The 12505-nt window shown below is 40.3% G+C and overlaps 2 protein-coding genes across 3 annotated transcripts; both read right to left on the bottom strand.

The window, feature by feature from the left end:
- Positions 1 to 1112: 1112 nt before the first annotated feature.
- LOC131949658 (ankyrin repeat domain-containing protein 50) lies at positions 1113 to 5855 on the bottom strand. 2 transcript variants are annotated; one of them, XM_059311507.1, is made up of 2 exons: positions 5763 to 5855; positions 1113 to 2954 (listed from the first exon to the last, which is right to left on the bottom strand). In XM_059311507.1, the coding sequence occupies exon 2, from the start codon at positions 2829 to 2831 to the stop codon at positions 1272 to 1274; it is 1560 nt and encodes a 519-aa protein (XP_059167490.1). In that variant the 5' UTR covers positions 2832 to 2954; positions 5763 to 5855; the 3' UTR covers positions 1113 to 1271. The 2 variants fall into 2 exon arrangements, with proteins under 2 accessions (XP_059167490.1, XP_059167491.1); XM_059311508.1 differs by having other exon boundaries at positions 5776 to 5833.
- Positions 5856 to 7356: 1501 nt separating this feature from the next.
- On the bottom strand, positions 7357 to 9856 carry LOC131949668 (large ribosomal subunit protein uL3). Its single transcript, XM_059311527.1, has 8 exons — positions 9777 to 9856; positions 9421 to 9613; positions 9143 to 9311; positions 8565 to 8700; positions 8292 to 8478; positions 7934 to 8094; positions 7657 to 7854; positions 7357 to 7560 (listed from the first exon to the last, which is right to left on the bottom strand). The coding sequence occupies exons 1-8, from the start codon at positions 9777 to 9779 to the stop codon at positions 7387 to 7389; spliced, it is 1221 nt and encodes a 406-aa protein (XP_059167510.1). The 5' UTR covers positions 9780 to 9856; the 3' UTR covers positions 7357 to 7386.
- Positions 9857 to 12505: the final 2649 nt, after the last annotated feature.

Raw genomic sequence — 12505 nt, forward strand, 5'->3', positions numbered from 1 at the left:
AATTATCTCTCACGGTCCAGAGTTTATCTTTCATTATTACTTACCAACGTTTTATTGAACAACAATTTAATCCATCAAACATGTTTACATGATAATAGTGGTGTATAGGTAAAATAGTCCTAAATTAAGTGATTAGACTATCTGATTATTGATGTGGTCTGTATTGATGGATGTCCATTTATATATATATATATATATATATATATATATATATATATATATATATATATATATATATATATATATATACATATATATATATATATATATATATATATATATATATATATATATATACATATATATATATATACATATATATATATATATATATATATATATATATATATATATATATATATATATATATATATATATATATATATATATATATATATATATATATATATGTCGGTTCTCCCGTCTATTAAACACAATTAACACACACGACTGAGAACCAACAAACACATCATTTAAAACCTCTCTCTTTATTGTATCTTTTGAAAGATAACTGATCAACACTTCAAATATTTCTAAAATTTGTACACATTTCTTCTATGACGTGTATAATAAACGCAGATTTTTTAAGATAGTTTAACTATTTTTACAAGCTTTTATTTAGTCAGTCAATCTATCTGTCTGTCTGTCATTGATCGAAACGCCCGAGCGAAATTGCAGGCACTTTTAACTGACAGATATGGTTCGTAATTGGTACGAGGGTCAAGACATGAAGACAATGCATCATGATATTCAATTTGACTTAATTGGTCGCCTGATTAATTTTTTATGAACTAATTAAAATTTTGACCAAATTAGTAGACAGTTCTATCCACACGAGTCATCACGACAAAAGCGCGTCATCACGTTCAATAGCTGCGCAATGGTTTTTAGTCATGTAACTCTATTGTAAATAAAAACATGTAAAGTACTAAAAAAAAATTCAGAAAAAAACGTTTTAATAACAAGCTTTTATGTAATAATGCACTAAAAAGTAGAAAATACAAAAATTCATTAAAACCGTTTTAATTACAAGCTTTTATGTAATAATGCACTAAAAAGTAGAAAATAAATTATACACTACTATTTAAATAACTATAAAGAAAAGCGTGGGTCTCTTCCCAAATATTAGCAAAGGTATCCAATAGGTACTAAAGTGACCCACGCTTTTCTTTATATTTATTTAAATAGTAGTGTATAATTTATTTTCTACTTTTTAGTGCATTATTACATAAAAGCTTGTTATTAAAACGTTTTTATATGAATTTTTTATTTTAATCATCGTTGTCCTCATCGCCTCCATTGACGTGAATCGAGCCGTTTAGTGCGAAGTTTTCGACAGTCTCAGCTTCAACGCTGACAGCCGGGCCTTTCACAGACAAATTTTTTAAATGTGGAGCCTGAATAACTACAGACAGATTGTATACTGGATTGATAATCACCTGGTTATTATGGTACCTGTTGCCTCCTGCAACAACAGGAGCTGTGTGGTTTGGGTCAAGATAGGTCGCGACCTCTGAACTCCCGTAGTGCTTTGCTTCCATAAATGCATTGCGGCCTTCGATGTTGACTTTAGTGACGTCGGCACCAAGTTGTATTAATTTCTGAACGGCTGCCACATTGTTGGCCCTGGCTGCGACCATCAGAGGGTCTGTGCCAGATTCGTCTGTAAAGTTGACGTTGGCACCGGATGTGATTAAAGTGTCCGCGATTGTGTTGTGACCTTGACCTACTGCCAGCATGAGAGACCTGGAGATGTCCGTGGCACTGTGTTGCAGCAGACATTCGACCGCCTGGTGCCGCCCACTGAACGACGCCGCACCCAATGCACTCCAGCCGTCCGGAGAAACATAGTTGACGTCTGCGTGAGACTGAAGCAGCAGATTCAGAGTTTGGAGAGCGCCAGGCGCGTTACTCAATGACGCCATCATGAGAACTGACACCCCCTTAGTGCTGTGAAGGTTGACGTCAGCGTTACGCTTGACCAGCTGTTGAACAACGTTTGCCTTGCCTTGCTTCGATGCATAATGTAAGGCCGTCCAACCGTTACCATCCTGCTGGTTTACGTTAATGTCCCTTTGTTTCAACAAAGTTTCCGCTATAGCTTCATGGCCAGCATACGCTGCATACATCAAGGCCGTGTTGCCTTCATCGTTAGCTACATTGACACCGTATCCATATTTCAGCAGCAGCTTCACACATTCCGTGCGACCGTTTTGGGAGGCTATAAATAGAGCCTCTTTGTTGATACTATCGCAATTTTTCAGCAAAAGTTCTAGAATTTTCCCATGACCTTCGCACGAAGCGTACATTAATGCGTCCCATCCTTGGCGGCTCACGAGCTTGACATCAGCTTTTTCATTAAGTAGCAGACGCACAGTGTCGTAATATCCTCGATCCGATGCTTTCATCAAGGCAGTGACGCCTTCGCTGTTTGCCAGATTAACATTCGCGCCAGCCCTTATGAGCATGCGCACAAGACTGGCGGAACCCGATCTGGCAGCGAAGTAAAGTGCTGTGGTGCCATCTCCGACATGCGCCTGGTCTACGTCAGCTTGACACTGCAGGAGAAGCTCTACAACCTCAAGGTCCACGTTGTGCACTGCAAACAGCAATGCGCTTTGTCCTTTTCTGTTAGTCCAGTTGACGTCTGCTCCAGCCTGCAAGAGAAGCCGGACGACAGCTACGTTGGCGTTTTTTACAGCAACCAACAGGGGCGTCCATCCATTGTCTTCAGCGTTCACATCATCTCCCCTGTCCAGTAGTCTCTGTACAGCTGTGACGTCGTTGTTCAATGCAGCTTTCGTCAAATCGGTTTTAAGTTTTGACGCCATCTTAATCTTAGTGCTGGTTCTTTTGGGCAGGAGAAACGGTAGTGCCGGTACCTTGGATTGTGATTAGGGGATATTGAAAACACGTCGAAGGATTTTATAGAGATGTACGTCACGACTCGTTAGCTAAAAGTAATAAAAAACTTTTTCAGACTTGATACGAAGACAAGTAAGCTAAGGTGTTAGGTCCTGGATAGTTAGGTACAGGTAGGTGTTAGGTCCTGGACAGGTAGGTACAGGTAGGTGTTAGGTCCTGGACAGTTGGATACAGGTAGGTGTTAGGTCCTGGACAGGTTGGATACAGGTAGGTGTTAGGTCCTAGACAGTTGGATACAGGTAGGTGTTAGGTCCTGGACAGGTTGGACACAGGTAGGTGTTAGGTCCTGGACAGGTGGGTACATGTAGGTGTTAGGTCCTGGACAGGTATGTACAGGTAGGTGTTAGGTCCTGGACAGGTTGGATACAGGTAGGTGTTAGGTTCTGGACATGTAAGTACAGGTAGGTGTTAGGTCCTGGACATGTAAGTACAGGTAGGTGTTAGGTCCTGGACAGGTGGGTACAGTAGGTGTTAGGTTCTGGACAGGTTGGATACAGGTAGGTGTTAGGTTCTGGACATGTAAGTACAGGTAGGTGTTAGGTCCTGGACATGTAAGTACAGGTAGGTGTTAGGTCCTGGACAGGTGGGTACAGTAGGTGTTAGGTCCTGGACAGGTGGATACAGGTAGGTGTTAGGTCCTGGACAGGTGGGCACATGTAGGTGTTAGGTCCTGGACAGGTTGGATACAGGTAGGTGTTAGGTTCTGGACAGGTGGGTACAGGTAGGTGTTAGGTCCTGGACATGTAAGTACAGGTAGGTGTTAGGCCCTAGACAGTTGGGTACAGTAGGTGTTAGGTCCTGGACAGGTGGATACAGGTAGGTGTTAGGTCCTGGACAGGTTGGATACAGGTAGGTGTTAGGTCCTAGACAGGTGGGTACAGGTAGGTGTTAGGTCCTAGACAGGTGGGTACAGGTAGGTGTTAGGTCCTGGACAGGTATGTACAGGTAGGTGTTAGGTCCTAGACAGTTGGGTACAGTAGTTGTTAGGTCGTGAACAGGTGGGTACAGGTAGGTGTTAGGTCCTGGACAGGTGGGGACAGGTAGTTGTTAGGTCGTGAACAGGTGGGTACAGGTAGGTGTTAGGTCCTGGACAGGTTGGATACATGTAGGTGTTAGGTCCTGGACAGGTATGTACGGGTAGGTGTTAGGTCCTGGACAGGTGGGTACAGGTAGGTGTTAGGTTCTGGACAGGTTAGACACAGGTAGGTGTTAGGTCCTGGACAGGTTGGATACAGGTAGGTGTTAGGTCCTAGACAGTTGAGTACAGTAGTTGTTAGGTCGTGAACAGGTGGGTTACAGGTAGGTGTTAGGTCCTAGACAGTTGGGTACAGTAGGTGTTAGGTCGTGAACAGGTGGGTACAGGTAGGTGTTAGGTCCTGGACAGGTCTGTACAGGTAGGCGTTAGGTCCTGTACAGGTGGGTACAGGTAGGTGTTAGGTCCTGGACATGTAGGTACAGGTAGGTGTTAGGTCCTGGACAGGTCTGTACAGGTAGGTGTTAGGTTCTGGACAGGTTGGATACAGGTAGGTGTTAGGTCCTAGACAGTTGGGTACAGTAGTTGTTAGGTCGTGAACAGGTGGTTTACAGGTAGATGTTAGGTCCTGGACAGGTGGGTACAGGTAGGTGTTAGGTCCTAGACAGTTGGGTACAGTAGTTGTTAGGTCGTGAACAGGTGGGTACAGGTGGGTGTTAGGTCCTGGACAGGTGGGTACAGGTAGGTGTTAGGTCCTAGACAGTTGGGTACAGTAGTTGTTAGGTCGTGAACAGGTGGATACAGGTAGGTGTTAGGTCCTGGACAGGTCTGTACAGGTAGGTGTTAGGTCCTGGACAGGTTGGACACAGGTAGGTGTTAGGTCCTGGACAGTTGGGTACAGTAGTTGTTAGGTCCTGGACAGGTTGGATACAGGTAGGTGTTAGGTCCTGGACAGGTTGGACACAGGTAGGTGTTAGGTCCTGGACAGCTGGGTACAGTAGTTGTTAGGTCCTGAACAGGTTGGATACATGTAGATGTTAGGTTCTGGACAGGTTGGACACAGGTAGGTGTTAGGTCCTGGACAGGTTGGACACAGGTAGGTGTTAGGTCCTGGACAGGTTGGACACAGGTAGGTGTTAGGTCCTAGACAGTTGGGTACAGTAGTTGTTAGGTCGTGAACAGGTGGGTTACAGGTAGGTGCAGAGGCGTAGCGACCCTTCCCGGCGCCCGGGGACATACTTCCAATTTGGCGCCCCCTCGAGAGCAAATTTTCGATTTGCACCCCCCCCTCGAACTTTTCATTTGCACCCCCCCCCTCAAACTTTCAATTTGGCGCCCCCCCTAAGGTCGGCGCCCGGGGACATATGTCGTCCCCCCCCCGCCCCCCCCCCCTCGCTACGCTACTGGGTAGGTGTTAGGTCCTAGACAGTTGGGTACAGTAGATGTTAGATCTTGGACAGTTGGGTACAGTAGATGTTAGGTCCTGGACAGTTGGGTACAGTATGTGTTAGGTCCTGGACAGTTGGGTACAGTAGGTGTTAGGTCTTGGACTGGACGGGCGTGTTGGTGTTAGGGTATCAGTGATAACGATTGTAACCTTCATCGTGAATTGAGATAAACAATCCATTCACATGAAGGTTTAGAGATAAACATTACATTTACATGAAGGTTTTAATTTTTTTTTCTTAAATAGGAATCATAGTTAATGCTTATAAAAATAATAGTTAAAAATTGAACATTTAATTCATATCGAAAATAGAATTATCGTAATCGAGTTGAATGAATTATCTTTAAAAATATTAAGGTAGACACACATTACGTTAAAATAATAATAATAATTGTTGTTATGTTAATAGTTACGTACCAATAGACCAAACCTTTATAATATATTATTTAAATTGTAGAAAAGTGTTTTCCAACCACCTCAAAGATGTATACAAGTATACATTTAAAATTCTTGGGAAATTTTTTCAAAGGGGATTTCCCGATCTTACTGAGTATTCCCAATAATAAATACGAAAAATATGGGGGGGGGGGGAGGGAGGAAGTCCGTGTCCGTAATTTTGTGTCGGTATGTGAGGAGGGGGGTGTTTCAGAGTTTCTTCCAGGCATCTCTTCGGGGGGGGGGGGGGGGGGGGGGGGCTTAAAATTCTACCGCCCCCCCCCCCCCCGAACGAAATTTATATAATTTATATAGAAAATATATACTTTTAACAGTGTCCGCCCCCCCCCCCGAAGAAAGCCTACCAAATTTCAAGTGCCCCCCCCCCCCCCGGAGAAAAAAAGTCTGGAAGAAACACTGGTGTGTTTTAGTCGTCATTTCGCGTTTTAGAAAACTTTTAATAAATTGTGATTTATAGGGTTTAAAATACTCTATGTTGACAGTTCAGACAGGATTTTAAAAAAATATCGTATTATAAGAAATTCAACTGCAATTTTGAGGGGGGGGGGGGGGTAGGCTGAGGTGTGACGTCATTTTAGGGGTGGGGGGGTTCAGATTTTTTTGTGACGATGTGTGACAGAGGAGAGGGTGTAATACTCGTCAAAAAAACGTGACGTCATTAATGGGTGACCCCTAAGTAACCAAAAGAAAAGAAAATCGACGCCTAACTAAGGACTATTTTTATCTCTGCTGGAGGAAAAAAAAAAACAACCTTCGCATAATCATTATTCCGTAACCTGGGTGTCAAAGTCAATAATCTAAGGACAAAACTGTACGAGTAGGTCGGAGCAGACAGCACTGCTCAGAGCTATAGATGCTGCTGTATTTGTCCTGTTAGCGATTTTATTTTTTTAATTTATGTCTCTATTAGTATTACCAATACTTTATAACAAGTTCACCCCTCCACCCCACTATGCTTCGGGAGAAACAAGTACAAATCGTACTTTTTTACGTTTTAAACCTCCCTGATTCGGAAAGTTTTGTAATTGTGTGTCTGAACAAGATAATTTGAGTACCGTTATAGCTAGGTGGATATTTCACATGTATTATATCAATCTTGTATCTCCTGTCCACGATTCCGGTAACCATACCTATGGTTTTTCAAAATTTCACTTAAGTCTAATGATCTGCCTTCATTCCTATTTTAAGTAAAGTAAGCGCAATTCCTATTTCTCAAAAACAAATGGAGAAAGTACTAATATTTCGCAGAATTATACATTTTTAAAGAACTTAAAATGGTCTATAGGTAGTATATCCCAACTTGCCATTCCCATAGTGCTATTTTAAACTATTGACTAAATTCTGAAACTTATATTTGCTGCACTTTTAGATGTGTCAGACAAATTAACAGAAAAGGCTTCAAACATGGACATCTATGAAATGCATCATTCAGAATGAGATATCCATTTTAACAGGCAGGAACAAAGCAGAAACCAATTCCATAAAGCCTTACAAACACTAAAAAAAAAAACATTCACAGAAAAACAAAACAAAATATTAACAAAACAAAATAAAGAAGTTCAAGTTTTATTCATGCTAATGATAATTAAGCAGAAACAGCCTCTTTATCCTTCAGCATAAGTTCCTTTTTAAGAGGACCCATGAAAGTACGCTTCTCCTCTGCAGTCTGGAAGCGACCATGTCCCCACTTGCTAGAAGTATCAATGAACTTGAGGGTAATTTTCTCCATAAGACGGCGGCGGAAGCTAGTCATCAATGACTGGAAATTGAAAAAATAAAATGTGAATCAACTGCGCAATCAACACTTTTAAAATGATTTTCTAAATGTGCAAGTTACACTAACAAACTGCCGTACCTTTCTAAGGGTGATAACCCTTTTACGAGGCCCTACAACACAGCCACGAATCATGAGGTAGTCATTTCTAACATCACCATAGTGAGGGAAGCCACCAAGGGGGGTGATGGTCTTTTCAGTTGGGTCAAATTCAGTGGCAGCATTGTTCTTAATGACCTTGCCATCCTTAGTGTGAATACCAGCACCAATACGATAGATCTGAAAATAAAGATGCAACAGGTAATAACTAGTGTAAAATCAGTAGCAAGACAATGACTTATTTCAAAAATCAAGTTACCTTCTTGTTAATCTCAGTACGATGATGGTAACCTTTCTGACCAGCCCTAGCCACTGAGTACTGGACTCTACTAGGATGCCAAGCTCCAATACAGGCAACTTTACGCAGACCTTTGTGAGTCTTCCTGGGAAGCTTCTTTGTGTGCCAACGGGATGTAACACCTATAGCAAAAACCATTAGTTAGCATATATAATTGAAACATAGCATGCAGTGTTTAAGTATTACAGACTGAATATCAGAAGGAAGGCAACATGGTGAAAATCTTCAATAGTTCTCAGAGCATTTCTGGCGAGAAATGCTGATCCATGTTCATCATATATTCTTGAACAAATGACAAGTTGTTAGCAGGTTTAAGTACCTTTAACACCACGGCCCTTGGTAACTCCAATGCAGTCGATGAGTTCATCCTGATGAAAGACAGACCCCACTTCAATAGGCTTTTCAAAATGCTTAACAGCCCAATCTACTTTCTGAGAAACACTGCCTCCATTTAGCTGGATCTCCATCAGGTGAGCCTTCTTTTGACGCTTGCGAAGCAATTTGGTCTGATTAAAACGAAAGAAGAAAGTATGTTATTTCCAGAACATAAAATGATAGGGGAAAAAAAAAATTATAGACAAAAGAGGCTTACCTGAGTATGGGCCAAAATACGAACAACTTTGCAGTATTTCTTGATTTTCTTCAAATCAGTGTCAATCTCTTTCTTGCCTGTTTCATCAGCCCATTTTTTGGCATACTGAGTGAAAGCCTTCTTTTTAGAGCTGGACCTGTTTGATTTGTAATGACACAGTTGTATTATTTGCTTTCATCTATATTAAGCCTATTATAGTTCAGCCCAAGAAAAATTGTATGCACAAGTGGAACAACAGCCATAGCGTTACGATTTCCTACCTTGTACCACATTTTTTTCACCATCAAATGGGTGCTAGGACTTATTCCCAACAGCATGATAACCAAACAGCATATCTAAAATTTAAATCTCATCATGACTGGCATAGCAGTCATGAGCGGAGATTAGTCCTGAATATCTGTACCATTATGCTCATCAGCAAAGATGTGACCATAAGTGGACACTCAATAGCTGAGAGGAGCAAAGGAGTGTGATGTTACAGGATTGACAAAAAGAACAATTTAATTAGTAACAAGATAAAAGTTTAACATCACTACAAAGGCCTACATAACCATACTTCAATAGCAATTTATTTTTACCAGTTTTTATAAAATCGACGTCTGCACTCTTCACTTAGATGTTCAGCAAAGACAGTTCTGAATGTACGAAGTCCAGTTGGGGTTTCAATGTAACCAACAACTCCAACGCAGACCATTGGGGGAGCTTCAATGATGGTTACTGCCTCAACGACCTCTTTCTTGTTGGTCTCTAAAAAGAAATTGTCAGTTTAATAACTCTCAAACTTGGTAACAATGGAAGACCCACAAGTTAAGGCAAGTTAAGCGGAAACTACAGAATGGCGTTAAAAAATCCTTACTTGATCCAGGACGGTCAACCTCACGAACAATGTGGGTCATGCCAGCTTTATAGCCAATAAAGGCTGTTAGGTGAACGGGCTTAGTCTTGTCATCCTTGGGGAAAGCCTTTACCTTTCCCCTGTGACGAGTACTTCTTTTCTTGGGAAGAAATCCCTTAGAACCGTGTCTCGGTGCAGAAAACTTTCTATGAGACTAATAAGAAAAACTAAATTAACACACAAAATAAAAAGTGCATGATGGTGATAGATGTGTAAAGCAGTCTTTTTGATTAAGTATGATAAGTTAAGAACATTATTAATAAGGGATGACTATGGATAGGTGTAGCAAAGTAAGAGAGACTCAGAGCACGTCTTACCATCTTGATGCCGAACGTGGAAAAGGAACAGGAAACGTAAATGAGGCCAGATCAACTTTTAGAATAACTCGGGGATTTGTGGCCAAAACAGTTATCTTTCTAGCCTTTTTATTTTTAAGCAAGAGCCAGTCTCTCCGTTGTGACATTTAGGCTAACTAAATTTAATCGTCTCAAGGTTTTCATCATATTATCAAAACATCGCATAATACACAATTAATCGAGGCACTCAACTACAAATTTTAATCGAGCAGTGTCAAAATATTTCGAAAAGACCAAAATCCTTTTGCATACAATTCCAATAATTTTCAGCCCATTCGTTCGTGTTTTTTTTTTTTTTTTTTTTTTTTTTAAATAATATAGATCTAGGCCTATGATATAATTAATCAGTGGCGTAGCGAGGTCGGGTGTCACCCGGTGTGGCACTTAATGGTGTCACCCCCCAGAGGCGTAGCGACCCTTCCCGGGGACAAACTTTCAAATTTTTGATTTGCATCCCCCCCCCTCAAACTTTCCACCCCTCCCGCCCTTTTTTTCTCTATATATTTTGCTATTTTCTTGCCTTGGTGTCACCCACCCCCTAAAAGGTGTCACCCGGTGCGGTCCGCACCCCCCCCCCCCGCTCCCCCCTCGCTACGCCCCTATAATAAATTAACTTTTTACAAGCTTTTATTTAACGTGCGTCCTCTGTCTTTTGTTGTCCGCCTTGGATCGAAACTGGCGAGCGAAATTTTGACCACTTCTAACCAACCAATTTTACTTAAACTTGGCACGTCGCTCAAGACAACAAGTTTGACTTAATAGATGCTTAATTAAGTTTTAAAGAATTAATTAAAATTTCCTACATAAAGTATACTATGTACCGCGCTATCGACATACGCACATTTTCGTCTCCATTATATGTGCGCAATTGTATTTAGTCATGGAACTCTATTGTTTTAAAATGTTTGAAGTTCTGAAAGAAAAGCGAGGGTTGCTATGTTATGTATTGATAACCTTTACTAGAATTTAAGAAGCGACACACGCTTTTCTTTTTAGTTTTTTGAATAATAGTTTGATTATTAGATCTATATGTTTTTTTTTTAAATCTTTTTTTCTTCTCATTTTTAGTGCGAATTTATATAATAGCTTGTTATTAAACGTTTTTTTATGGATTTTTTAAAAAGTGTAGCCTCCCCGGAAGATTATTTTAAAACTAGTTTTAAATACCGTACACGCAACTTAATTTTATTTAGTTAAATGTATTATAGATTTTTTTTAACCAGTAAAGAGTAGCATACCACGTACTTTCTGAATAAAATAATATTTGTTCACGCGAAATTTGTTGATCTTTGCTTTTTACAAACTTTTATTTAACTTGCTTCCTCTGTCTGTCGTCAGTCATCAGTCTGTCTAGATCGAAACGCCCGAGCGAAATATCGGACACCTCTAACTGACAGATTCGTTTCAACATCGGTACTTGGGTAAAGACACGAAGACAATGCAATCTGACATTAATTTTGACATAAAAGCTTGTCATTAAAACGTTTTTAAAGATTTTTTTTCACTTGGTTTTCCTCAACCCTGCTTTTCCACTCAGGTCGTTATTTTTAAAATAAACCTGCCCAAGTTTTATTTTTTTCCTCTCATTCAGAATGTTTGGGATAACAATTATAGGTAATCGTCATTAAATGGCGGTGAGATTTTTCCTCGAACTGTTAAACAAGCTAATCCGGTTACTCTTGTCTCATACTTTGCTTGAATATCAAAGCTCTTACCACCACAATCTCGTATGTCGGGGCATTCGTATGTCGAGGTTCCACTGTAGAAGGGTATTTAATACATAATATATCGACGTACGCTTTTCTTTTAAATTAAAAGCTTGTAACTTGCTTTCGCGTTCTTCGTTCTTACTTGGTCGTAATTACTGCCGGTCAAAAATTCCGCCACTTCTGTACGAATTCTTTCAAAATAGGCACATCGAGACCCAATAAAAATGCAAAAACGGCATAAATTTCGACTTATAATTTACCGCTCACTTAATTTGTTTTATTCTAGCAGAATGTGCACGTCAACTATTATCTGCCTATTCTGCACCCCCCTCCAAGTGCTAGACTTACGTACAGAGGCGTAGCGAGGGGGTGGGGGTACATATGTCCCGGGCGCCGACCTTACGGGGCGCCAAAATGGGTTGGAAAAAACAAATTAAAATATCATTTTAGCTTCAGTTTTGCAAATTAAATATAAAAAATATATGGTGGGGGTGCAAATTGAAAGTTTGAGGGGGGGGGGGGGGTACAAATTAAAAATTGGAAGGTTGTTCCCGAGGGGGTTGCCAAATTGAAAGTTTGTCCCCGGGCGCCGGGAAGGGTCGCTAAGCCTCTGCTTACATATACGGATTTTTACTTTCTTGATGACAAAAGTCAGACATACCCAAAAGGTCGACAAGACAAAGATAAACACACAAGATAAACATATAACACGTTTGGATAAAACATAATTTATTATATAATTTAAACTAAACTGTTGTTTTCAAATAAAAAAAGTGAATATCAACTTTAAGCAACTGTATACGGAGAGATGTTGTGGCCTTTGTAGATGATATGTAACCTTACACATTGGGGTAGGAGGTGTGTAAACATAAATCAATCATTTTGGAAAATTTTAGATTGGATTTCATTTCTATGCTTAATAATTTATCAAATACATTCGACCTTCTTTTAAATTTTAAGTTTTGATATTATGTGAGATCT

This window comes from Physella acuta, unplaced genomic scaffold, assembly GCF_028476545.2.
Source record: "Physella acuta isolate Inbredline_101_S28 unplaced genomic scaffold, ASM2847654v3 ptg000709l, whole genome shotgun sequence".
NCBI lineage: Eukaryota > Metazoa > Mollusca > Gastropoda > Physidae > Physella > Physella acuta.